The sequence below is a fragment of the Aquarana catesbeiana genome, linkage group LG10 (assembly GCF_042186555.1).
Source record: "Aquarana catesbeiana isolate 2022-GZ linkage group LG10, ASM4218655v1, whole genome shotgun sequence".
Classification (NCBI taxonomy): domain Eukaryota; kingdom Metazoa; phylum Chordata; class Amphibia; order Anura; family Ranidae; genus Aquarana; species Aquarana catesbeiana.
In genome coordinates, this window is record NC_133333.1 from 232,304,972 (window position 1) to 232,331,909 (window position 26,938).

General features: G+C 44.6%; 2 protein-coding genes across 3 annotated transcripts in view; both read right to left on the reverse strand.

The window, feature by feature from the left end:
• LOC141111270 (indolethylamine N-methyltransferase-like) overlaps nt 1-26,938 on the reverse strand; it is a 342,070-nt gene that overhangs the window by 258,496 nt on the left and 56,636 nt on the right. The window contains exon 3 of one of the 2 annotated variants that reach the window (XM_073603414.1): nt 23,026-23,488. In XM_073603414.1, the coding sequence (XP_073459515.1) occupies nt 23,065-23,488 (424 nt within the window). In that variant the 3' untranslated portion in view covers nt 23,026-23,064. Of the gene's footprint in view, nt 1-22,876; nt 23,489-26,938 lie in introns of those variants that run through there. The other variant, XM_073603415.1, reaches the window with a different exon arrangement.
• LOC141111273 (nicotinamide N-methyltransferase-like) overlaps nt 23,142-26,938 on the reverse strand; it is a 302,361-nt gene continuing 298,564 nt past the window's right edge. Inside the window, exon 4 of the mRNA XM_073603417.1 lies at nt 23,142-23,279. The gene's annotated coding sequence lies outside the window, so the exon portion shown is untranslated. The remainder of the gene's footprint in view (nt 23,280-26,938) is intronic.

Sequence of the window (26,938 nt, forward strand, 5' to 3'; positions counted from 1 at the left end):
AATCCAGTATCCGTGCATTGCAATGCAGTCAGCAAGTGGTAACACCTCCGGGGAGGTTATGTTTTCCTCTTCAGAATCACATTTAAAACCCTGCTTGATAAACTAATTTAGGTGCATTTCTTTCTCCTGAATTTCCACTCTGAATAAAATATTCAATGGACATTACAGGGAAAGTTTCCAATATTCTGCAAGTGAAGAACGTAAATTTTGTTCCATGAATTTATCAGCAACATCTACAAGTTATATTCAGAATTGATTGTAAAGTCTAGTTTTTTTTTTTCTATAAAAATAACAAAAATGTCACTTACCTCCTCTGTGCAGTGGATTTGCACAGAACAGCCCGGATCTTCCTCTTCTCAGGTCCCTCTTTGGCTCTCCTGGCCCCTCCCTCTTGTTGAGTTCCCCCACAGCAAGCAGCATGCTATGGGGGCACCCTGGCCACAGATTCCTGTGTCCATTCAGACATGGAACTGCATCCCAGCCCCACCCCCTCTCTCTCCTGACTTTGATTGACAGCAGCTGAGTCTCAGCCAATCAGGAGGGAGAGTCTCGGACAGCCGAGACACTCGTGGACATTGCTGTACAGAGATGGGGCTCAGGTAAGTATTAGGGGTGCTGGGGCCACAGCTGCATACAGAAGGCTTTTTATCTTAATGTATAGAATGCATTAAGATAAAAAAACCTTCTGACTTTACAACTCCTTTAACCACTTGCCGACCAGCCGCCGTCATTATACTGCGGCAGGTCCGCACAATCCCGCGAGCCATTGTAGCTATACGTCGGCTCGTGGGATCGGGATAGCAGGCACGCACATGCCGCCAGAGGCACGCGCATGTGCCCACTGCACTGTGGGGGTGCAGATGCTCGTGGCTGATGGTCGCGATGACCGCCGGCCACGTGTGTGTGTGTAAACACACAAATCCCTGTTCTGTGAGGAGAGACAGATTGTGAGTTCCTAATAGCTAGGAATTACGATCTGTCACTTCCTCCAGGTCAGTCCCTTCCCCCTACAGTTAGAAACACACATAGGGAACACAGTTAACCCCGTGATCGCCCCCTAGTGTTAACCCCTTCCATGCCAGTGACATTTTTACAGTAATCAGTGCATTTTTATAGCACTGATCACTATATAAATGCCAATGGTCCCAAAAATGTGTCAAAAGTGTCCGATGTGTCTGCTCATCCGTGTCTTTATGGACCTTGCTTTGTGCGTTGGTGTGCAGTCATGTTGGAACAGGAAGGGGCCATCCCCAAACTGTTCCCTCAAAGTTGGGAGCATGAAATTGTACAAAATGTCTTGGTATGCTGATGGCTTAAGAGTTCCCTTCACTGGAACTAAGGGGCCAAGCCCAACCCCTGAAAAGCAACCCCACACCATAATCCCCTCTCTACCCAAGGATTTGGACCAGTGCACAAAGCAAGGTCCATAAAGAAATGGATGAGTGAGTTTGGGGTGGAAGAACTTGACTGGCCTGCACAGAGTTCTGACCTCAACCCGATAGAACATGATAAACCATCCAATCAACTGATCACATGTGCAGCTTAATGGCAGTTGAGGAGTAAACAGAGACCAAGATGACAGCTTCCTTGGCTGAAAATGATAGTTGGGTTTACTTTCACTTTAAGTTGAACAATAGAGGACACCGTCATCAAATTTAAGAGTGTTGACTAGGGATGAGCCGAACACCCCCCTGTTCGGTTCGCACCAGAACATGCGAACAGGAAAAAAGTTTGTTCGAACACGCGAACACCGTTAAAGTCTATGGGACACGAACATGAATAATCAAAAGTGCTAATTTTAAAGGCTAATATGCAAGTTATTGTCATAAAAAGTGTTTGGGGACCTGGGTCCTGCCCCAGGGGACATGGATCAATGCAAAAAAAGTTTTAAAAACGTCCGTTTTTTCAGGAGCAGTGATTTTAATAATGCTTAAAGTCAAACAATAAAAGTGTAATATCCCTTTAAATTTCGTACCTGGGGGGTGTCTATAGTATGCCTGTAAAGGGGCGCCTGTTTCCTGTGTTTAGAACAGTCTGACAGCAAAATGACATTTTGAAGGAAAAAACTCATTTAAAACTACCCGCGGCTATTGCATTGCCGACAATACACATAGAAGTTCATTGATAAAAACGGCATGGGAATTCCCCAAAGGGGAACCCCGAACCAAAATTAAAAAAAAAAAATGACGTGGGAGTCCCCCTAAATTCCATACCAGGCCCTTCAGGTCTGGTATGGATATTAAGGGGAACCCCGGCCAAAATTTAAAAAAAAATGACGTGGGGTTCCCCCTAAATTCCATACCAGACCCTTCAGGTCCGACCCAAAAATCCATACCAGACCCTTATCCGAGCACGCAACCTGGCAGGCCGCAGGAAAAGAGGGGGGACGAGAGTGCGGCCCCCCCCCCTCCTGAACCATACCAGGCCACATGCCCTCAACATTGGGAGGGTGCTTTGGGGTAGCCCCCCAAAACACCTTGTCCCCATGTTGATGAGGACAAGGGCCTCATCCCCACAACCCTGGCCGGTGGTTGTGGGGGTCTGCGGGCGGGGGGCTTATCGGAATCTGGAAGCCCCCTTTAACAAGGGGACCCCCAGATCCCAGCCCCCCCCTGTGTGAAATGGTAAGGGGGTACAAAAGTACCCCTACCATTTCACTAAAAAACTGTCAAAAATGTTAAAAATGACAAGAGACAGTTTTTGACAATTCCTTTATTTAAATACTTCTTCTTTCTTCTATCTTCCTTCATCTTCTGGTTCTTCTGGCTCTTCTGGTTCTTCCTCCGGCGTTCTCGTCCAGCATCTCCTCCGCGGCGTCTTCTATCTTCTTTTCCTCGGGCCGCTCCGCACCCATGGCATGGGGGGGAGGCTCCCGCTCTTCTCTTCATCTTCTTCATCTTCTTCTCTTCTTATTTTCTTCTCTTCTTCTCTTCTTCATTTTCTTCTCCGGGCCGCTCCGCACCCATGCTGGCATGGAGGGAGGCTCCCGCTGTGTGACGGCGCTCCTCGCCTCACAGTTCTTAAATAACGGGGGCGGGGCCACCCGGTGACCCCGCCCCCTTCTGACGCACGGGACATGACGGGACTTCCCTGTGGCATTCCCCGTGACGTCACAGGGAAGTCCCGTCAAGTCACCGTGCGTCAGAGGGGGGCGGGGTCACCGGGTGGCCCCGCCCCCCGTTATTTAAGAACTGTCAGACGAGGAGCGCCGTCACACAGCGGGAGCCTCCCTCCATGCCAGCATGGGTGCGGAGCGGCCCGGAGAAGAAAATGAAGAAGAGAAGAAAAGAAGAAGAGAAGAAGATGAAGAAGATGAAGAGAAGAGCGGGAGCCTCCCCCCATGCCATGGGTGCGGAGCGGCCCGAGGAGAAGAAGATAGAAGACGCCGCGGAGGAGATGCTGGACGAGAACGCCGGAGGAAGAACCAGAACAACCAGAAGATGAAGGAAGAAAGAAGAAGTATTTAAATAAAGGAATTGTCAAAAACTGTCTCTTGTCATTTTTAACATTTTTGACAGTTTTTTAGTGAAATGGTAGGGGTACTTTTGTACCCCCTTACCATTTCACACAGGGGGGGGCCGGGATCTGGGGGTCCCCTTGTTAAAGGGGGCTTCCAGTTTCCGATAAGCCCCCCACCCGCAGACCCCCACAACCACCGGCCAGGGTTGTGGGGATGAGGCCCTTGTCCTCATCAACATGGGGACAAGGTGTTTTGGGGGGCTACCCCAAAGCACCCTCCCAATGTTGAGGGCATGTGGCCTGGTACGGTTCAGGAGGGGGGGGTGCACTCTTGTCCCCCCTCTTTTCCTGCGGCCTGCCAGGTTGCGTGCTCGGATAAGGGTCTGGTATGGATTTTTGGGGGGACCCCACGTCATTTTTTTTTTTAAATTTTGGTTTGGGGTTCCCCTTTGGGGAATTCCCATGCCGTTTTTATCAATGAACTTCTATGTGTATTGTCGGCAATGCAATAGCCGCGGGTAGTTTTAAATGAGTTTTTTCCTTCAAAATGTCATTTTGCTGTCAGACTGTTCTAAACACAGGAAACATGCGCCCCTTTACAGGCATACTATAGACACCCCCCAGGTACGAAATTTAAAGGGATATTACACTTTTATTGTTTGACTTTAAGCATTATTAAAATCACTGCTCCTGAAAAAACGGCCGTTTTTAAAACTTTTTTTTGCATTGATCCATGTCCCCTGGGGCAGGACCTGGGTCCCCAAACACTTTTTATGACAATAACTTGCATATTAGCCTTTAAAATTAGCACTTTTGATTTCTCCCATAGACTTTTAAAGGGTGTTCCGCGGCATTCGAATTTGCCACGAACACCCCAAATTGTTCGCTGTTTGGCGAACTTGCGAACAGCCAATGTTCGAATCGAACATGAGTTCGACTCGAACTCGAAGCTCATCCCTAGTGTTGACTCTTGGTCAGCTGAATGAAAAGCTTTAGGTTTGCTTTTCACTAGCTTGGCAGCTGTAACACTTGTAAGTTCTGAAAGCCTTGTAAACATGGAACAGTTTCAGTTTAAAAAAAGTTTACTTCTTTCTGGGTCCAGGTCTGAAGTTCTTAAGGTCTGAAGTTCAAACAACCTTTTAGACTCTGGGCAAATTCTCAGAGTCTTTTAGTCTTCTGTATTAATCACTTGCCGACCGCCTCACGCATATGTACATGAACAAAATGGCACGGGCAGGCAAAATCACGTACCTGATACGTGATGCCTTCCCGCGGGCGGGGGGTCCGATCGGACCCCCCCCGGTGCCATAGGTGGTCAGCTCTCATTCGCGGGCGATGAGAGGTGAGGGGGAGGCCATCCATTGATGGCCACCCCCTTACGATCGCTCCCAGCGAATCAAATGCTTCCTCTCCCTCTGTAATGTAAACAGAGGGAGAGGAAGTGATGTCATCTCTCCTCGAGCCGGTCTTTTCGATCCGGCGCCGAGGAGAGAAGACATCCAAGTAAGTTGCACCAACACTACACGTTCAGTAGAACACGCAGGCACACTTTTCACCCCCCTTCACCCCCCGATCACCCCTGATCACCCCCCTGTACCCCCTGTCACACTGACACCAATAGCAGTTTTTTTTTTTTGCATTGGTGTCAGTTTGTGACATTTATAAGTGTTAGGGCAGTTAGGTTAGCCCCCTTTAGGTCAAGGGTACCCCCCTTTAGGTCCAGGGTACCCCCCTAACCCCCCCTAATAAAGGTTAACCCCGTGATCACCCACCATCACCAGTGTCGCTAAGCGATCGTTTTTCTGATCGCTGTATTAGTGACACAGGTGACGCTAGTTAGGGAGGTAAGTATATAGGTTCGCTGTCAGTGTTTTATAGCGACAGGGACCCCCATATACTACCTGCTACAGGTTTTAACCCCCTGATTGCCCCCTAGTTAACCCTTTCACCAGCGATCACCGTATAAGTGTTACGGGTGACGCTGGTTAGCTAGTTTGTTTTTTATAGTTTATTATAGTTTTAGGGCACCCGCCGTTTATTACCTTATAAAGGTTTAACCCCCTAATTGCCCGGCGGTGATATAAGTTACGTTTTTAGGGTCAGATAAGGTCTGCGTCGCCCCAGGCAGCGTCAGGTTAGCGCCAGTACCGCTAAAACCCACGCACGCAGCATACACCTCCCTTAGTGCTATAGTATCTGAACGGATCGATATCTGATCCGATCAGATCTATACTCCCCAGCAGTTTAGGGTCCCCAAAAACGCAGTGTTAGCGGGATCAGCCCAGATACCTGCTAGCACCTGCGTTTTGCTCCTCGGCCCAGCCCAGCCCACCCAAGTGCAGTATCGATCAATAACTGTCACTTACAAAACACTAAGCACACATAACTGCAGCGTTCGCAGAGTCAGGCCTGATCCCTGCGATCGCTAACAGTTTTTTGGTAGCGTTTTGATACAGTCGCTGACAGTCAGGAGCTTTTTTGCCTGTGAGTCTCACTAGTGTACCCCTAAATTTACAGCCCAAAATTGCAAATCGAAGGTACACTAGTGAAGAGGCCTACAGGTTTCTGAGCATGACAGATAGTGAAGAGGAAGTCACTCATCTGTCAGATTCAGGCTCAGAATACGATCCTGTAGAGGACAGCGGCTCCATGACAGATAGCTCTGACGACGGAGTTGTGGTCCCTGCTAAGGTCAGGCGTACCAGACCCCAATCTTCTTCTTCTGTCCTTGAAGTGCAAGAACCGCAGGGCTCTCGTATGGAGCAGAGAAGTAACAGTGCCGCTATTCCTTCTGGTGAACTGGCAAGCACCAGCGGCCTAGTACACCCTGGTCGTACATCCAGCACTGCAGTATCACGTGGTGACGTGGTGAGTCCCATAAGTGCAGTTCAAGCTGGCGAGGTGGCAAGCACTAGTAGTGTCTCACTGCCTCCAAGAAGACGAACACAGGCCCATCGTGCCCATAGTGCCCTTCCTGCTGCATTCGCCAATCCGAATTGGGTACCCACCACTTCTGCAGCACCTGTACTTCCCCCTTTCACTGGCCAACCCGGAATTCAGGTGGAAACAGTTGACTTTATGCACCGGATTTTTATTCGCTGTTTTTCACCGAAGACCTCTATAGATCTATTGTGGACCAAAGCAATTTGTACGCTGGTCAACACATCGCCGCTAATCCCCAGTCCTCCCTTGCCAGAGATTGGAAACCAATTACGGTTTCCGAATTTAAGATCTTTCTGGGCCTTTCCCTCCTCATAGGCTTGAATAAAAAGAGTGAGTTGCGGTCATATTGGTCCACTGACCCAATTTACCATTCGCCCTTGTTCTCTGCTTCCATGGCCAGGGCACGATACCAGCAGATTTTGCGGTTCATGCACTTCAACGACAATGAACTCTGTCGTCCTCGTGGAGACCCTGGAAATGATCGGCTCTACAAAATTCGGCCCTCGTAAACCACTTCAACCAACGTTTTGCAGACTTGTTTACTCCCCATCAAGTTGTCTGCGTTGATGAGTCCCTGATTAAATTTTCTGGCTGCTTGTCATTCAGACAGTACCTTCCCAGCAAGCGTGCCAGATACGGGGTCAAGATGTATAAGCTCTGTGACAGGGCCACAGGCTATACATGTAGTTTTATGGTTTACGAGGGCAAAGATAATCACGTAGAGCCGACAAACTGCCCTGACTACATAGGAAGCGCTGGCAAGATAGTGTGGGACTTGGTGTCACCCTTATTTGGAAAGGGGTACCACTTGTACGTGGACAATTATTACATGAGCGTGCCACTTTTTAGCCACCTTTTTGATCATCAGATTGGAGCATGTGGCACCGTGCGACCTAATCGCCGGGGCTTTCCCCAGCGGCTTGTAGATTCCCGTCTTAGGCTGGGGGAGAGAGCCTGCTTGCAGTGTAATAACTTGCTCGCTATGAAGTGGAGGGACAATAAGAATGTTTTCGTTCTTACCTCCCTTCATGCAGACATGACGGTCCAAATTCCTACGGCGACTGGTGTTGTGGAGAAACCCCTCTGTGTCCACGAATATAACCTTAATATGGGAGGGGTGGACCTCAACGACCAGTTGTTGGTGCCGTACCTAATTGCCCGTAAGGCCAGACGCTGGTACAAAAAAGTATCTGTTTATTTATTTCAATTGGCTTTGCTGAACGCTCATGTGCTATACAGAGCTTCAGGACAGACTGGATCCTTCCTTAACCACTTGACCACTGGGCACTTAAACCCCCTTCCTAACCAGACCAATTTTCAGCTTTCGGTGCTCTCACATTTTGAATGACAATTACTCAGTCATACAACACTTTACCCATATGAAATTTTTGTCCTTTTTTTCACACAAATAGAGCTTTTTTTTGGTGGTATTTAGTCACCGTTGGGTTTTTTATTTTTTGCGCTATAAAAGAAAAAAGACTGAAAATTTGGTAAAAAAAATGAATTTTTCTTTGTTTCTGTTATAAAATTTAGCAAATTAGTAATTTTTCTTTGGAAATTTTGGCCAAAATTTATACTGCTACATATCTTTGGTAAAAATAAGTACAACTTGGTGTATATTATTTGGTCTTTGTGAATGTTAGAGAGTCCAAAAGCTATGGTGCGAATGTCTGAAAATTGATCACACCTGAAGTACTGACGGCCTATCAAATTTCTTGAGACCCTAACATGCCAGAAAAGTACAAATACCCCCCAAATGACCCCTATTTGGAAATAAGACATTCCAAGGTATTTGAAAAGATGCATGGTGAGTTTTTTTGAAATTGTCATCCTTTCCCACAATTATTTGCAAAATCAAGATTTTTTTTTTTCTTTTTTTTTTTTCACAAAATTGTCATATTAGAAGGTTATTTCTCACACACAGCATATGCATACAACAAATGACACCCCAAAACACATTCTGCTATTACTCCCGAGTATGGCGATACCACATGTGTGAGACTTTTACACAGCGTGGCCACATACAGAGGCCCAACATGCAGGGGAGCACCTTCAGGCGTTCTGGAGCACCCAGGCCAATTCTGACATTTCTCTCCTACATGTAAAAATCATCATTTATTTGCTAGAAAATTACATAGAACCCCAAAATATTATATATATTTTTTTAGCAAAGACCCTAGAGAATACAATGGCAGTTGTTGCAACTTTTTATCTCACACGGTATTTGCGCAGCAATTTTTCGAACGCGTTTTTTGGGGAAAAAAACAGTTTTGTGCTTTAAAAAAAAACAAAACAGTAAAGTTAGCCCAATGTTTTTGCATAATGTGAAAGATGAAGTTACGCCGAGTAAATAGATACCTAACATGTCACCCTTCAAAATTGCACACGCTCGTGGAATGGTGCCAAACGTCGCTACTTAAAAATCTCCATAGGTGACGCTTTAAAATTTTTTACTGGTTACATGTTTTGAGTTACAGAGGAGGTCTAGGGCCAAAATTATTGCTCTCGCTCCAACGTTCGCAGTGATACCTCATATGTGTGGTTTGAACACTGTTTTCATATGTGGGCGGGACTTACGTAAGTGTTCGCTTCTGCATGTGAGCACACGGACAGGGGCACTTTAAATTTTTTTTTTTTTTTTATTGTTTATTTTACTTTATTTATTTTAGTTTGACACTTTTTTCCCCCAAAAAAATTTTTTGATCACTTTTATTTCTATTACAAGGAATGTAAACATCCTTGTAATAGGAATATGGCATGACAGGTCCTCTTTACAGTGAGATATGGGGTCAATAAGACCCCACATCTCACCTCTAGGCTGGGAAGCCTGAAAAAAAAACAAAAAAAAAAACGATCTTGGCTTCGATCTAGCGGTGAGTCGGTAGAAGCACCGGAGGGTGGCGGGAAGGGGGGGCGTCCCCTCTCACCTCCCATAAGAACGATCAAGCAGTGGAACAGCTGCTATGATCATTCTTATGGTGTAGGAAATCGCCGGCTGAAAAAGCTGATATCTGAATGATGCCTGTAGCTGCAACCATCATTCAGATATCCCCGCTCAAAGTCAAGGACGTCATATGACTGTGGGCGGGAACTGGTTAAAAATTGCAGAGTATTGCAGAGTATTGCAGGGTATATTGCAGGGTAGTGCCGGGTATATTGCAGAGTAGTGCGGGGTATTATGCAGAGTATTGCAGGGTATTATGCAGAGTATTGCAGGGTATTATGCAGGCTATTATGCAGAGTATTGCAGGCTATTATGCAGAGTATTGCAGGCTATTATGCAGAGTATTGCAGGGTATTATGCAGAGTATTATGCAGAGTATTATGCAGAGTATTGCAGGGTATTATGCAGAGTATTGCAGGGTATTATGCGGAGTATTGCAGGGTATTATGCAGAGTATTATGCAGAGTATTGCAGGGTATTATGCAGAGTATTATGCAGAGTATTATGCAGAGTATTATGCAGAGTATTGCAGGGTATTATGTAGAGTATTGCAGGGTATTATGCAGAGTATTATGCAGAGTATTATGCAGAGTATTGCAGGCTATTATGCAGAGTATTGCAGGGTATTATGCAGAGTATTATGCAGAGTATTACAGGCTATTATGCAGAGTATTGCAGGGTATTATGCAGAGTATTATGCAGAGTATTGCAGGCTATTATGCAGAGTATTGCAGGGTATTATGCAGAGTATTGCAGGGTATTATGCAGAGTATTATGCAGAGTATTATGCAGAGTATTGCAGGCTATTATGCAGAGTATTGCAGGGTATTATGCAGAGTATTATGCAGAGTATTGCAGGCTATTATGCAGAGTATTGCAGGGTATTATGCAGAGTATTGCAGGGTATTATGCAGAGTATTATGCAGAGTATTGCAGGCTATTATGCAGAGTATTGCAGGGTATTATGCAGAGTATTGCAGGGTATTATGCAGAGTATTATGCAGAGTATTGCAGGGTATTATGCAGAGTATTGCAGGGTATTATGCAGGGTATTATGCAGAGTATTGCAGGGTATTATGCAGAGTATTGCAGGGTATTATGCAGAGTATTATGCAGAGTATTATGCAGAGTATTGCAGGCTATTATGCAGAGTATTGCAGGGTATTATGCAGAGTATTATGCAGAGTATTATGCAGAGTATTGCAGGGATGGCTGAGCATGGAGGGATGGATGGATGTGACAGCAATTGTCACTGAGCACCGCTGTGGGCACTACACATGCAGCCCACAGCGGTGCTGCCATCCGATCCCTCCCCCTCTCCTCTCACACTGTACCGATCGGTACACAGAGGGGAGGGATGAACCGGCGTCATGACATGACGCCGGTCTGTTGACATGTGATCGGTCCGTCATTTGACGGAGCGATCACATGGTAAACGGCCGCGATTAGCGGCCGTTTACCGTGATCCGTGATGCGCCGGGTCCTATGGACCCGGCGGTCACGGAAGTTCTCGGGTGCGCGCCCCAGGGGGCGCGCGAGAGCAGTATTCTGGGAGGACGTCCATGGACGTCCACCCAGAACTAGCCGACCGCGCTGCAGACGTCTTTCGACTATGGCCCGGTCGGCAAGTGGTTAAATTCCAGGAAGAGATCGTCAGAGCCCTTCTGTATCCAGACGGTGCTCCACCTCACCATCCCCAACCAAATGCAGTAAGCCGGCTGCATGAGAGGCATTTTATTTATGCCCTCCCGAGTACCCCTACCCAACGAACCCCCCAAAAAAGATGTCGTGTCTGCAGCAAGCGGGGATTTAGGCGTGACACCCGGTATTATTGTCCTCTCTGTCCTGGCAATCCTGGTCTTTGCATTGGTGAATGTTTTGAACGCTACCATACACTAGTGGAGTATTAGCTTAGGGTACAGCACTGCACAGACTAGGACACACTTTCACAGGGTCTCCCAAGATGCTGTCGCATTTTTGAGAGACCCAAACCTGGTACCAGTTAAAAAAGTTAAAGTTACAAAAAAAAGTGTAAAAAAAAACAAAAAAACAAAAAAAAGTAAAAAAAAAGAAAAAAACACAAAAAAATATTAAATAAAAAAAACAAAAATAGTTGTTGTTTTATTGTTCTCTCTCTATTCTCTCTCTATTGTTCTGCATTCTATACTGCAATGTTTTATTGTTATGTTTTTATCATGTTTGCTTTATAGGTATGCAATTTTTTTATACTTTGTTTTTTTTATTGTTAATCACTTTTTTGTTTTCAGGTACGCCATTCAGCTGCAGAGCGGATTTATTTATCTTGACAGCAACAGCATTTGCTCCCACGATACATAAAGCCGTGACTCCAGCGCTGTCGGAGGTGATTTCACCACCACAGTTACATACTTCAGCATATATGCCGAAGCGTGGGGGCAGCAGTGGGTGGAGGAGCGATTTGCTCCTGCCTTTTGCGGGAGGATGCCCCCATGCTTCGGCATATATATATATTTTAGGTAGGCACAGGTTGCGTTAAATGTTTTATTTTTTACTATGTTTTTTTTTTGTATTTTGCTTTGCAGGTATGGTAAGTATTACTGTTATACTGTAATGTTACTTTGTTTTTTTGTTAACCATCATTTGCTTAGCAGGTACGCCATTCAGTTGCAGCACGGATTTATTTATCTTGACAGCAACAGCGTTTGCTCCCACGATACACAAAGCCGTGACTCCAGCGCTGTCGGAGGTGATTTCACCACCACAGTTACATACTTCAGCATATATGCCGAAGCGTGGGGGCAGCAGTGGGTGGAGGAGCGATTTGCTCCTGCCTTTTGCGGGAGGATGCCCCCATGCTTTGGCATATATATATTTTAGGTAGGCACAGGTTGCGTTAAATGTTTTATTTTTTACTATGTTTTTTTTGTATTTGCTTTGCAGGTATGGTAAGTATTACTGTTATACTGTAATGTTACTTTGTTTTTTGTTAACCATCATTTGCTTAGCAGGTACGCCATTCAGTTGCAGCGCGGATTTATTTATCTTGACAGCAACAGCGTTTGCTCCCACGATATATAAAACCGTTACTCCAGCGCTGTTGGAGGTGATTTCACCACCACAGTTACATACTTCAGCATATATGCCGAAGCGTGGGGGCAGCAGAGGGCGGAGGAGCGATTTGCTCCTAACTTTTGCGGGAGGATGCCCCTATGCTTCGGCATATATATACGGTGCATGTATGCCCATCATTAGAAGTGGGTGGATGAAGGGAGGTATTCTAATGGTGGGCATACCCACCGATCAATATCTTTTTTTCGTTCAGCCCACAGGCTGCATGAAAAAAAGTTTACAATGTATGCCCAACAAGGACCAGCAACGTACTGATATGTTGCTGGACTTTGAGTGGTTATACCAGAATGATGCCTGCAGGTTTAGGTATCATCTTGGTACCATTCTTTTCAGCCAGCGGTCGGCTTTCATGTAAAAGCAATCCTAGTGGCTAATTAGACTCTAGACTGCTTTTACAAGCAGTGGGAGGGAATGCCCCCCCACCGTCTTCCATGTTTTTCTATGGCTCTCCTATCCCAACAGGGAACCTGAGAATGCAGCCGGTGATTCAGCCAGCTGACCATAGAGCTGATCAGAGACCAGAATGGCTCCAAACATCTCTATGGCCTAAGAAACGGAAGCTACCAGCATTTCATGACTTAGATTTCGCCGGATGTAAACAGCGCCATTGGGAAATTGGGAAAGCATTTTATCACACCGATCTTGGTGTGGTCAGATGCTTTGAGGGCAGAGGAGAGATGTAGGGTCTAATAGACCCCAATTTTTTCAAAAAAGAGTACCTGTCACTACCTATTGCTATCATAGGGGATATTTACATTCCCTGAGATAACAATAAAAATGATTAAAAAAAAAAAATAAAAATGAAAGGAACAGTTTAAAAATAAGATAAAAAAGCAAAAAAATAATAAAGAAAAAAAAAAAAAGCACCCCTGTCCCCCCCTGCTCTCGCACAAAGGCGAACGCAAGCGTCGGTCTGGCGTCAAATGTAAACAGCAATTGCACCATGCATGTGAGGTATCACCGCGAAGGTCAGATCGAGGGCAGTCATTTTAGCAGTAGACCTCCTCTGTAAATCTAAAGTGGTAACCTGTAAAGGCTTTTAAAGGCTTTTAAAAATGTATTTAGTTTGTCGCCACTGCACGTTTGTGCGCAATTTTAAAGCATGTCATGTTTGGTATCCATGTACTCGGCCTAAGATCATCTTTTTTATTTCATCAAACATTTGGGCAATATAGTGTGTTTTAGTGCATTAAAATTTTAAAAAGTGTGTTTTTTCCCCAAAAAATGCGTTTGAAAAATCGCTGCACAAATACTGTGTGAAAAAAAAAATGAAACACCCACCATTTTAATCTGTAGGGCATTTGCTTTAAAAAAATATATAATGTTTGGGGGTTCAAAGTAATTTTCTTGCAAAAAAAAAAATTTTTTCATGTAAACAAAAAGTGTCAGAAAGGGCTTTGTCTTCAAGTGGTTAGAAGAGTGGGTGATGTGTGACATAAGCTTCTAAATGTTGTGCATAAAATGCCAGGACAGTTCAAACCCCCCCCCCCCCAATGACCCCATTTTGGAAAGTAGACACCCCAAGCTATTTGCTGAGAGGCATGTCGAGTCCATGGAATATTTTATATTGTGACACAAGTTGCGGGAAAAAGACACATTTTTTTTTTTTTTTGCACAAAGTTGTCACTAAATGATATATTGCTCAAACATGCCATGGGAATATGTGACATTACACCCCAAAATACATTCTGTTGCTTCTCCTGAGTACGGGGATACCACATGTGTGAGACTTTTTGGGAGCCTAGCCGTGTACGGGACCCCAAAAACCAAGCACCGCCTTCAGGCTTTCTAAGGGCGTAAATTTTTGATTTCACTCTTCACTGCCTATCACAGTTTCGGAGGCCATGGAATGCCCAGATGGCACAAACCCCCCCCCCCAAATGACCCCATTTTGGAAAATAGACACCCAAAGCTATTTGCTGAGAGGTATAGTGAGTATTTTGCAGACCTCACTTTTTGTCACAAACTTTTGAAAATTGAAAAAAGAAAAAAAATATACGTTTTTCTTGTCTTTCTTCATTTTCAAAAACAAATGAGAGCTGCAAAATACTCACCATGCCTCTCAGCAAATAGCTTGGGGTGTCTACTTTCCAAAATGGGGTAATTTTGGGGGGTTTTGTGCTATCTTGGCATTTTATGGCCTTCAAAACTGTAATGGGTAGTGAGGAGTGAAATCAAAAATTTACGCCCTTAGAAATCCTGAAGGCGGTGATTGGATTTCGGGGCCCCGTATGAAGCTAGGCTCCCAAAAAGTGCCACTCATGTGGTATCCCCGTACTCAGGAGAAGCAGCAGAATGTATTTTGGGGTGTAATTCCACATATGCCCATGGCATGTTTGAGCAATATATCATTTAGTGACAACTTTGTGCAAAAAAAAAATTGTCACATTCCCGCAACTTGTGTCAAAATATAAAATATTCCATGGACTCAACATGCCTCTCAGCAAATAGCTTGGGGTGTCTACTTTCCAAAATGGGGTCATTTGGGGGGGGGTTGTGCCATCTGGGCATTTTATGACCTTCAAAAATGTGATAGGTAGTGAGGAGTGAAATCACAACTTTACGCCCTTAGAAATCCTGAAGGCGGTGCTGGGTTTTCGGGGCCCCGTACGCAGCTAGGCTCCCAAAAAGTCCCACACATGTGGTATCCCCGTACTCAGGAGAATCAGCAGAATGTTTTTTGGGGTGCAATTCCACATATGCCCATGGCCTGTGTGAGCCATATATCATTTAGTGACAACTTTGTGCAAAAAAAAAAAAAAATTGTCACATTCCCGCAACTTGTGTCAAAAAATAAAATATTCCATGGACTCAACATGCCTCTCAGCAAATAGCTTGGGGTGTCTACTTTCCAAAATGGGGTCATTTGGGGGGGGGGGGGGGTTGTGCCATCTGGGCATTTTATGGCCTTCAAAAATGTGATAGGTAGTGAGGAGTGAAATCACAACTTTACGCCCTTAGAAATCCTGAAGGCGGTGCTGGGCTTTCGGGGCCCTGTACGCGCCTAGGCTCCCAAAAAGTCCCACACATGTGGTATCCCCGTACTCAGGAGAATCAGCAGAATGTATTTTGGGGTGCAATTCCACATATGCCCATGGCCTGTGTGAGCAATATATCATTTAGTGACAACTTTGTGCAAAAAAAAAAAAATTGTCACATTCCCGCAACTTGTGTCAAAAAATAAAATATTCCATGGACTCGACATGCCTCTTAGCAAATAGCTTGGGGTGTCTACTTTCCAAAATGGGGTCATTTGGGGGGGTTTTGTGCCATCTTGGCATTTTATGGCCTTCAAAACTGTGATAGGTAGTGAGGAGTGAAATCAAAAATGTATGCCCTTAGAAATCCTGAAGGCGGTGCTTAGTTTTCGGGGCCCCGTACGCGGCTAGGCTCCCAAAAAGTCCCACACATGTGGTATCCCCGTACTCAGGAGAAGCAGCTGAATGTATTTTGGGGTGCAATTCCACATATGCCCATGGCCTGTGTGAGCAATATATCATTTAGTGACAACTTTTTGTAAATTTTAATTTTTTTTATTTTTTTATTTTTTTTGTCATTATTCAATCACTTGGGACAAAAAAATTAAATATTCAATGGGTTCAGCATGCCTCTCAGCAATTTCCTTGGGGTGTCTACTTTCCAAAATGGTGTCATTTGGGGGGGTTTGTACTGCCCTGCCATTTTAGCACCTCAAGAAATGACATAGGCAGTCATAAACTAAAAGCTGTGTAAATTCCAGAAAATGTACCCTAGTTTGTAGACGCTATAACTTTTGCGCAAAACAAAAAATATACGCTTATTGACATTTTTTTTACCAAAGACATGTGGCCGAATACATTTTGGCCTAAATGTATGACTAAAATTGAGTTTGTTGGATTTTTTTATAACAAAAAGTAGAAAATATCATTTTTTTTCAAAATTTTCGGTCTTTTTCCATTTATAGCGCAAAAAATAAAAACGGCAGAGGTGATCAAATACCATCAAAAGGAAGCTCTATTTGTGGGAGGAAAAGGACGCAAATTTCGTTTGGGTACAGCATTGCATGACCGCGCAATTAGCAGTTAAAGCGACGCAGTGCCAAATTGTAAAAAGTGCTCTGGTCAGGAAGGGGGTAAATCCGTCCGGGGCTGAAGTGGTTAAAAGGTTTATCCAGAGGTTGATTAGTATAATTCATTGAGAAGTCATATGTAATACATTTGAGGCTCTAACAAGTGAAAACCAAAGAATTTAAGCTTGGTTTCAAATTTTTTTATGAAAAGATGAACTAGCTCACATCACCCTAACACCCTTCCCCCAATCTCTGCTGCACTTATACAGTATATTATGACCACCCACACCAGCCTGTGTAACAGACCTCACACTTGGAGTATTCACTGCATAGCTCTTGGGGCTATGTACTATCACAATGCATGCAATGAGGTGAACTTAGCCTTTAACTAATCCAATAGTTGGGTTTCTATGTATCTACAATCAGCTCCTTTGGCTACACTGTTTGCATAGTGGTGCATTTCCTAGCTGGCCTTTTTAACTCCTTTGCACCGACAGTACACAAATATGTGGCCTCTCCAAGCGGCCGCAGATTTTCATATCATTTTGTAAACACAGATGTACAGAGAACACGCGCCCTGTGTGCTCCCAGCACAGTTACCGGCAACTAACAGAAAGCTTTTCAATTATATGACTGCTGTGACAGACAATCGGCAGTCATATGATCATAAACCCCGCCCTGCCTCCCGGCATCTGAAACCCCTTAAAGGGCCAGGAGGCACTGGCTCCAAGGGGTTTTCCTCATCACTAGGGATGAGCCGAACACCCCCCTGTTCGGTTCGCACCAGAACATGCGAACAGGAAAAAAGTTTGTTCGAACACGCGAACACCGTTAAAGTCTATGGGACACGAACATGAATAATCAAAAGTGCTAATTTTAAAGGCTTATATGCAAGTTATTGTCATAAAAATGTTTGGGGACCTGGGTCCTGCCCCAGGGGACATGGATCAATGCAAAAAAAAGTTTTAAAAACGGCCGTTTTTTCAGGAGCAGTGATTTTAATAATGCTTAAAGTCAAACAATAAAAGTGTAATATCCCTTTAAATTTCCTAGGTGGGGGTGTCTATAGTATGCCTGTAAAGGGGCGCATGTTTCCCGTGTTTAGAACAGTCTGACAGCAAAATGACATTTCGAAGGAAAAAACCCATTTAAAACTACTCGCGGCTATTGCATTGCCGACAATACACATAGAAGTTCATTGATAAAAAATGACATGGGAATTCCCCACAGGGAAACCCCGAATCAAAATTAAAAAAAAAAAAAAATGACGTGGGAGTCCCCCTAAATTCCATACCAGGCCCTTCAGGTCTGGTATGGATATTAAGGGGAACCCCAGCCAAAATTAAAAAAAAAATGACGTGGGGTTCCCCCTAAATTCCATACCAGACCCTTCAGGTCTGGTATGGATTTTAAGGGGAACCCCGCGCCAAAAAAAAAAAAATGGCGTGGGGTCCCCCCAAAAACCCATACCAGACCCTTATCCGAGCACGCAACCTGGCAGGCCGCAGGAAAAGAGGGGGGGACGAGAGTGCGGCCCCCCCTCCTGAACCATACCAGGCCACATGCCCTCAACATTGGGAGGGTGCTTTGGGGTAGCCCCCAAAACACCTTGTCCCCATGTTGATGAGGACAAGGGCCTCATCCCCACAACCCTGGCTGGTGGTTGTGGGGGTCTGCGGGCGGGGGGCTTATCGGAATCTGGAAGCCCCCTTTAACAAGAGGACCCCCAGATCCCAGCCCCCCCTGTGTGAAATGGTAAGGGGGTACTTACCCCTACCATTTCACTAAAAAAATGTCAAAAATGTTAAAAATGACAAGAGACAGTTTTTGACAATTCCTTTATTTAAATGCTTCTTCTTTCTTCTATCTTCCTTCATCTTCTTCTTCTTCTGGTTCTTCTGGTTCTTCCTCCGGCGTTCTCGTCCAGCATCTCCTCTGCTGCATCTTCTATCCTCTTCTCCTCGGGCCGCTCTGCACCCATGGCATGGGGGGAGGCTCCCGCTCTTCTCTTCATCTTCTTCTCTTCTTCCTTCTTCTCTTCTTCTCTTCTTCTCTTCTTCATTTTCTTCTCCGGGCCGCTCCGCACCCATGCTGGCATGGAGGGAGGCTCCCGCTGTGTGACGGCGTCTCCTCGTCTGACGGTTCTTAAATAATGGGGGGTGGGGCCACCCGTGACCCCGCCCCCCTCTGACGCACGGTGACTTGACGGGACTTCCCTGTGATGTCACGGGGAATGCCACAGGGAAGTCCCGTCATGTCCCGTGCATCAGAGGGGGCGGGGTCACTGTGTGGCCCCGCCCCCCGTTATTTAGGAACCGTCAGACGAGGAGACGCCGTCACACAGCGGGAGCCTCCCTCCATGCCAGCATGGATGCGGAGCGGCCCGAAGAAGAAAATGAAGAAGAGAAGAAGAGAAGAAGAGAAGAAGGAAGAAGAGAAGAAGATGAAGAGAAGAGCGGGAGCCTCCCCCCATGCCATGGGTACGGAGCGGCCCGAGGAGAAGAGGATAGAAGACGCAGCAGAGGAGATGCTGGACGAGAACGCCGGAGGAAGAACCAGAAGAACCAGAAGAAGAAGATGAAGGAAGATAGAAGAAAGAAGAAGCATTTAAACAAAGGAATTGTCAAAAACTGTCTCTTGTCATTTTTAACATTTTTGACAGTTTTTTAGTGAAATGGTAAGGGTAAGTACCCCCTTACCATTTCACACGGGGGGGGCGGGATCTGGGGGTCCCCTTGTTAAAGGGGGTTTCCAGATTCCGATAAGCCCCCTGCCCGCAGACCCCCACAACCACCGGCCAGGGTTGTGGGGATGAGGCCCTTGTCCTCATCAACATGGGGACAAGATGTTTTGGGGGGCTACCCCAAAGCACCCTCCCAATGCTGAGGGTATGTGGCCTGGTACGGTTCAGGAGGGGGGGGCGCACGCTCGTCCCCCCCTCTTTTCCTGCGGCCTGTCAGGTTGCGTGCTTGGATAAGGGTCTGGTATGTTTTTTTTTTTTTTTTTTTTGGCGCGGGGTTCCCCTTAAAATCCATACCAGACCTGAAGGGCCTGGTATGGAATTTAGGGGGAACCCCATGTCATTTTTTTTTTTAATTTTGGCCGGGGTGCCACCTAATATCCATACCAGACCTGAAGGGCCTGGTATGGAATTTAGGGGGACTCCCACGTCATTTTTTTTTTTTAATTTTGGTTTGGGGTTCCCCTGTGGGGAATTCCCATGCCGTTTTTATCAATGAACTTCTACTGTATGTGTATTGTCGGCAATGCAATAGCCGCGAGTAGTTTTAAATGGGTTTTTTCCTTCAAAATGTCATTTTGCTGTCAGACTGTTCTAAACACGGGAAACATGCGCCCCTTTACAGGCATACTATAGACACCCCCCAGCTATGAAATTTAAAGGGATATTACACTTGTATTGTTTGACTTTAAGCATTATTAAAATCACTGCTCCTGAAAAAACGGCCGTTTTTAAAACTTTTTTTTGCATTGATCCATGTCCCCTGGGGCAGGACCCAGGTCCCCAAACACTTTTTATGACAATAACTTGCATATATATAAGCCTTTAAAATTAGCAGTTTTTTTTTCTCCCATAGACTTGTAAAGGGTGTTCTGCGGCATTCGAATTTGCCGCGAACACCCCAAATTGTTCGCTGTTCAGCGAACTTGCTAACAGCCAATGTTCGAGTCGAACATGAGTTCGACTCGAACTCGAAGCTCATCCCTACTCATCACCATAGGTCATAGAAAATGAGGACTATAGCTGTCAATTTTAGTGCTATCTTTTAAGAAGGTGCTGAATGCAGGACCTCAAACATCACCAACCCCATGAGGTAGAGAATACTTTGATAATTTGTTTTTCCAATTCTATTGGTCTAAGACACAGCATTTGCAAACAGGTAAAGATAAGACTAGACCTGGCCTACTGCATCTTGTATTCACCCTCATTTCTGTTCCTTTACATAGTTATGCAGTTTATAATGTTGAAAAAAAACATCCAGTTAAACCTATGTAGTGTGATTTTTATTCTCTAACAATCCCGGTAGTCTTGTATATTCTGTTTTGTGAAAAAGACATCTAAACATTTTTTGAAGTATATTTCTTTATTTACATGGCTACATTTATGTGGCCTCAAATATCCTGGTCAGCACATCTTGTAATGGGCTACTATGCAGCTTCTGCCTGAAGACCTTCAGATGCCCTTTTGCAGGTACTTTGTGTAGCGGTGTAGTTGCCACTAGTAACAAACATCCACCATATCATCCTGCTGCCAGACCTCCATATATCACCTCTGAGACAATGAACAGTCATCTGCTTTGTTTTGTTTTCGTTTATTGGGGAGGTATAACTTGGTTGGGGGAAAAAGTGTATATGGGATGGTAGTGGTAGAGGGTGCTACATTTGCAAAAGTCATTTATGTTAGTACTGTCCCTGGTGCTGGTTTAAAAAAAAAACACTAATCTAAAGCTTTAGCTAACTTTAGTAATAACAAATGATTAGTTATTACTACATATATAAACACATTATAGAATCGAAAAAGTATAGCTAAAGAAAGCCACCTTTTGTGATAATGTAAACATTTACTTTTTAGTTTCTACGATGTGTATATCTAATTAACATTTCAAGTAATTTATTTGGCATGCTATTTACAAAATGTAGTTTATTTATTATTTATACACTGTGATATTGGAGCCGGAGATCATCAGCCAAGCACCTTAGTAAAAGCAAACAGTCCCTTTTACGGTCAAAAACAGGCCAACAGAAAAAACAGCTGGTCCTCCGGAAACAAAAAATGTTGATCAATAGTTGGTACAAAACATAAACGCTCGGCTCACTGCCAGTCACACTTCTACTTTAACAGGGTGTTTGAAATCTCCTGGATGCCTAAGGGGTCCCAAAGAGAAGGTCATCAGAGTTCAGCAACCTTGTCTCGGCCAGGCGCTAGACCACATTGCTCATTTAGTTGTGTTTCTTCTCTACTTCACCTCACAGACTGGCACTGAGTGTTTCCTCCACCTTTTCTGGACTCTGATGCAAATGGGTGAATTCTTTCAGGGTAAAAGTCCCTGTAATGAGGGATGAAAGTTCTTTCTCACCCAAATATCTCTCTGAAACTCCAAATTCGGGTCCCAAATGAGGACTTATCAAACCAGAGGGACCATAAATCAGTCCTCTTCTTTCCCTTGAGTTCAGACCCACTGATCACAGTTTGGGGTAAAGGGCCAATCACAGCGGTCATTTACCACGTGATCAGCTGTGTCCAATGACAGCTGATCATGGATGTAGACACAAGCCGGTTATCTGTGTTTCTTTCCTCACACTGACAGCGCTAAGAGAGAAGAAGGAAGCCAATAGCCGGCTTGTGTTAAAGGGACATCAACACTAATAATTAGGGCACTGATTATCAGTGTACTGATTATCAATGCAGTCCCAACAGTGCCCACCAGTGCTGCCAATCAGTGACCATCAGTGCTTCCTCATCAGTGCCACCTATCAGTGTTGTATGCCAGTGCCCATCAGTGCCACCTATCAGTGTTGCCTACCAGTGCCCATCAGTGCCACCTATCAGAACCCATCAGTGCCACCTATCAGTGCCCATCAGTGCCACCTATCAGGGCAGTCTCATCAGTATCCACCAGTGCTACCTATTAGTTCCCATCTGTGCCACCTATTAGTGCACATCAGTGCCATCTATCAGTGCCCATCAGTGCAGCCTAATAATGGCCATCAGTGAAGGAGAAAAAGTATGTTTGCCAAATTCTATAACAAACTATGAAAAAAAAATTATTTTTGAAAAATGTTCGGTCTTTTCTCGTTTGTTTACAAAAAAATTAAAAACCCAGTGGTGATTAAATACAACCAAAAGACTATATTTGTGTGAAAAAAATGACAACAAAGTCATATGGGTAAAGTGTAGCATGACTGCGCTGAATTGTCAATCGAATTGTCATTCAAAGTGTGACAGCGCTGAAAGCTGAAAATTGGCCTGAGCAGGAAGGGGGTAAAAGTGCCCAGTAAGCAAGTGGTTAAAGGGACCACAACCCAAACAGTGGGGAAATATAGCTGCCAGCCAGGACCCATCCCTGCCGTCCTGTACAACACTTTAATCAATTTAATCTCTTCCATATTTTTTCTCCTCCCAAACTTTTAATAATGTTTAGGTATTGAACCTGATAATGTTAATTTGTTATGTTTTCTAATATATTGTCCATACACTGTATCTGATATTGTATTTTTATATAATCTTTATCCATATTCTGATGAAAGGCACACAGTAAATGTCCTGAAATGCGTTGGTGATCAATAAATAGATAAAAAAATGTATTGTGTACATAAAAGGTTTACAATATTCTTCCAAGACAAGTCAACACACATTTATATTCTTAATGATCTTTATTAAGATAGTGATATTTGTTAACACAATTTAACACAGATTGATGCAAAATAACATTTCTGACTTTAGCGCAACTGCTGTGATTTCTGACTGTCATAAAACCCGGAGGCCAACATAATTTTATTTGGCTCAATTTGGCTCCAGATGAATGCTATTGGCTCCAATCATCTACTCCCCCTTGTGTCCTACAATGAATAGAAAAGCTTTATAATCAGTGAGATCGCTGACATTGCGTCTCCTCTGCACTGCACAGTAATCAATGACTAAACCCAGCTTATCAAAGGCGTTTTTCACAAACTCCTCATTACATTTAAAACAATGGAACCGTTCTGCTCCAGCAAACCAGTAAGTTGTATCTAATGCCGCAAAAAGTAACAGTTGGCCTCCAGGTTTTAGCAGCTTTATTGTCTTCTCCAGATTCTTCATGTATTCATCTTCATTTTTACTGATCATTTCCAGTATCCCCGCACTGATAACACAATCAGCAAGTGGTAGTTGCACCGGGGAAGATATGTTTTCCTGTTCAAAATCACATTTCAAAATCTGCTTGATGGATGACCTTAGGCGCATTTCTGTCTCCTGAAGTTGATCTCTGAAAGAAAAAAAAAAACATAATATGGACATTACAGGAAATATTTCAATATAAAGTGATCTGGTGTGATAAGCAATTCTGATAAAATTCAGTTAGACTTTAATTTGACAAGTTAAAATAAAATTGTCATACTAGTGTAGCATTACCCCTGTAGGAGTTGCTAATGGCAGGGTTCCCTACTACTGCACAGCCAGTCACACAGCATTTCCTTCTTATATCCAGACACAGTGATCAGACTTTTGGTTTGTGTTTTTGTTGTTTTATTAGGGGATGATAACTTAGATGGGGTAAAGGCAGGGCCATCTTAAAGGGGTTGTAAAGGTTCACGTTTTTTCACCTTAATGCATCCTATGCATTAAGGTGAAAAAATATCTGACAATACTGGCCCCTCCAGCCCCCCCATTTTACTTACCTGAGCCCGTTCACCTGCTGCGCTCGCCCCCGAATTCCTCTTCGCCGCTCAGCCTGGTCGTTGATTGGCTAGAGTGGATGGATTGAAAGCAGCGCACCCATTGGCTCACGCTGCTGTCAATCACATCCAATGACATGGCGCGCCGGGGGGGCGGGGCCGAGTGATACAGTCAGCAGCTATAGCCGCTGCTTGTATCATGGAAGCGTGCCCGCAAGAACTAAACACCATGCAAGAGAGCTCGCATGAAGGTGTTTAGTTCTTGCGGGGAGGAGCTGAGACAGGCGCCGAGGGACCCCCAGAAATCCAGGTTCGGGGCCACTCTGTGCAAAACGAGCTGCACAGTTGAGGTAAGTATAACATGTTTGTTATTTAAAAAAAAAAATACCTTTACAACCCCTTTAATAGCATCATGGGCCCCTGGGCAAAGTAATGCTCTGGGGCCCCTACCAGCTTGCCCCAATTTACGCACCTACTTTCAAGAATTAAAGTATAAATAGTTGATAGAATTAAACATAGATTCATTAGTACTTTCAATAAAATAAATTTTACAAAAAGAAAACATTTCATAAATCAAAGACTAATCAACACAAAGGGCACAGTGCAGTGGGGAATGCAGAAGGGCACAGTACAGGAGGGGTCAGGAGGGCACAATATAGGTTCTGGGACGCTTCCCGGGACACATCCATCTCTGGACAGTTTAGTAAAAAGCATGAATGTCCCAGACAGTTGGCAAATATGATGTAATGTAAGATTATTGCGGGACCCTATGCACCCGGGGCCCCTGGGCAGTGCCCAGGAGTGCCATTGCTGTAAGATGGCCCTGGTTAAGGGATTATGGGATACCCAACTTGAAAATGTCCAACAATTAACACCAGGGACAACTTCCTCCCTATTTACAGATTCCTCTTCTTCCTTCCACCTGCACAAACTTGGTTCCATTGTACAGATCCTGCTGGTTGACTCCTGTGGGAACTAATTGTCCCTAGTTAGTTCAGCAATGGCCCATTACAGGCTAGGAACAGTCCCTTGGTAAACTTGCAATGTGGAGTGAACAGAATCTCACACAACCTTCTGCCTCTTTGTAGACAATTGTCCCAGTTCTACTGCTTGCAGAAATGCTAGCTCACCTGGCTGCCACCAGCCCACCTGGCTGCTTTCTCTTCCCACTCCTGTAATGGGATCCTTCCAGGCCAGCCTCCTGAGCTCCAGCCCGAGGTGAAACCCCTCCTGGCAGGGGTCCCTCAAGGGCCACGACAGACTCTCTTCAACACTGCTTGTCCTTCTGCCACTCAACTCCTCTGCTGGCATGGCTCATTAGTTTCCTGCCAGGCCCCCAACCTGGGTATTGGCCAAGGACCCATAAATATTCAAGGCAAACCCTCCCAGCTTTCGTCCACTATCTTCCAGAATGTTCTCCAACATTCTAGAAACAGGGTGGGGGCATCAGAGAGCTGCTATGAGTCATCCAGCCCTGGCCTCTAATAACCCTGACCTAGATCCAGTGACTCAGGTTTATCCCTGGGCTTGACTATAGTTTGCCTAATCTCCCTTCTAGTAGCACACACTGGAGGGTGCTACACTAGGATTTTGAAATTGAATTACATTGCAGTCAATAGGAGGTCATATTTTATGTTTAAATTAGGTCATCTGGAGGGCTTGACAAGCTATTGTCACTGAAATAACATGTTTGTGTTTGCTTGTTGTTACTTGAACTGGTAAAACAATGGGTTTGGTTTACTAAAGGCAAAAAGGTTGTTGACTTTGAAAGTGAAGTTGAACTTTGCAAGGGCATTTTTCCCAGAGCTTAGTGAATGAGGTGATATTTCACTTTGCAAACAATATAAAATCAAGTACAAAGAAAGTGAAAAAAATGTTTTACTTGCATGTGATTAGATGTTGGAAGTCAGCAGACCTTCACCTTATTCGCTAAGTGCAGGGTAAAATTGCCTTGCAAAGTACAACTTCCCTTGCAATGTCTATTAGGAAATTAACTCCAAAAAGTGTTATAATAGCACCCTAAAAAAGAGGCAATATAATGTGTGCATTTATTTTAATGTTATTTGATATTTCTTACCAAATAGCGTACAATACATCCAAACACAGTAAATGGCTCTTGCTGTCCCTTTATCACACATCATTTGTTTGGTTGGTCAGCGCCTGTTAAAACGGAATTCCACTCAAAAGTGGAACTTCTGCTTATCCGTCTTCTCCCCCCCCTCCATTACCACATTTGGCACCTTTTTGGGGGGGGGGGAACAGGAACCTGTTTTTGACAGGTACTATTTCCCACTTCCAGGAGAGGGGGCCGCAGCCCCATCTCTCGGAAGTTCGGCCCACTACTCCTTCCTCCGCCGCCGGACCAATTAGAAAGCACGGTGCGCTACGCGCAGAAGGGACCTGGCTGTGGAGCCAAAAGCCGGGTTCCCTTACCTGAAATGGTGGCGACCGCACCCGACAGTCAATCAGAAGATCGGCTGGGGTGCTGACATTGCAGACTCCCTGGACGGATAAGTGTCCATATATTAAAAGTCAGCAGCTGCAGTATTTGTAGCTGATGACTTTGAATTTTTCAGGGGCATCCTCTTTAAGTTCATTCTCAAAACTGATTATTCACTATGATTGTATTTCAATACATTTTACCTTCGACTAAATACATTTCTCATTTTTGCATCCTTTCCTGTGCATGGCATTGCAGCATATTGATTGGCCAAACCTTACAGGGCTACAAGGCTGACTACTCCATAAATAAAAAAACAATACCTAGCACCAGAATCCTTTTTTTATCCTCACAGTAATAGGACGCAGTTACTGTCCCTAGCAAGAACAGAGTAATGTGGTGTTCTATCAGTGAAGCACAGGACATGTGTTCCATGCTTTTATTTCCGTGCTTTCAAACAGGCTTCCTGAGCCAGTGCAAATAGGGATCATTACTTCAGATAAGCCAAACTGGCTCTAGGTATTGAATCTGCAAAAGCGGCTGGACATGGGAACTTGGATCACAATATGTCAGATGTCAGCACTCAAGGCTGCAGAGCTCA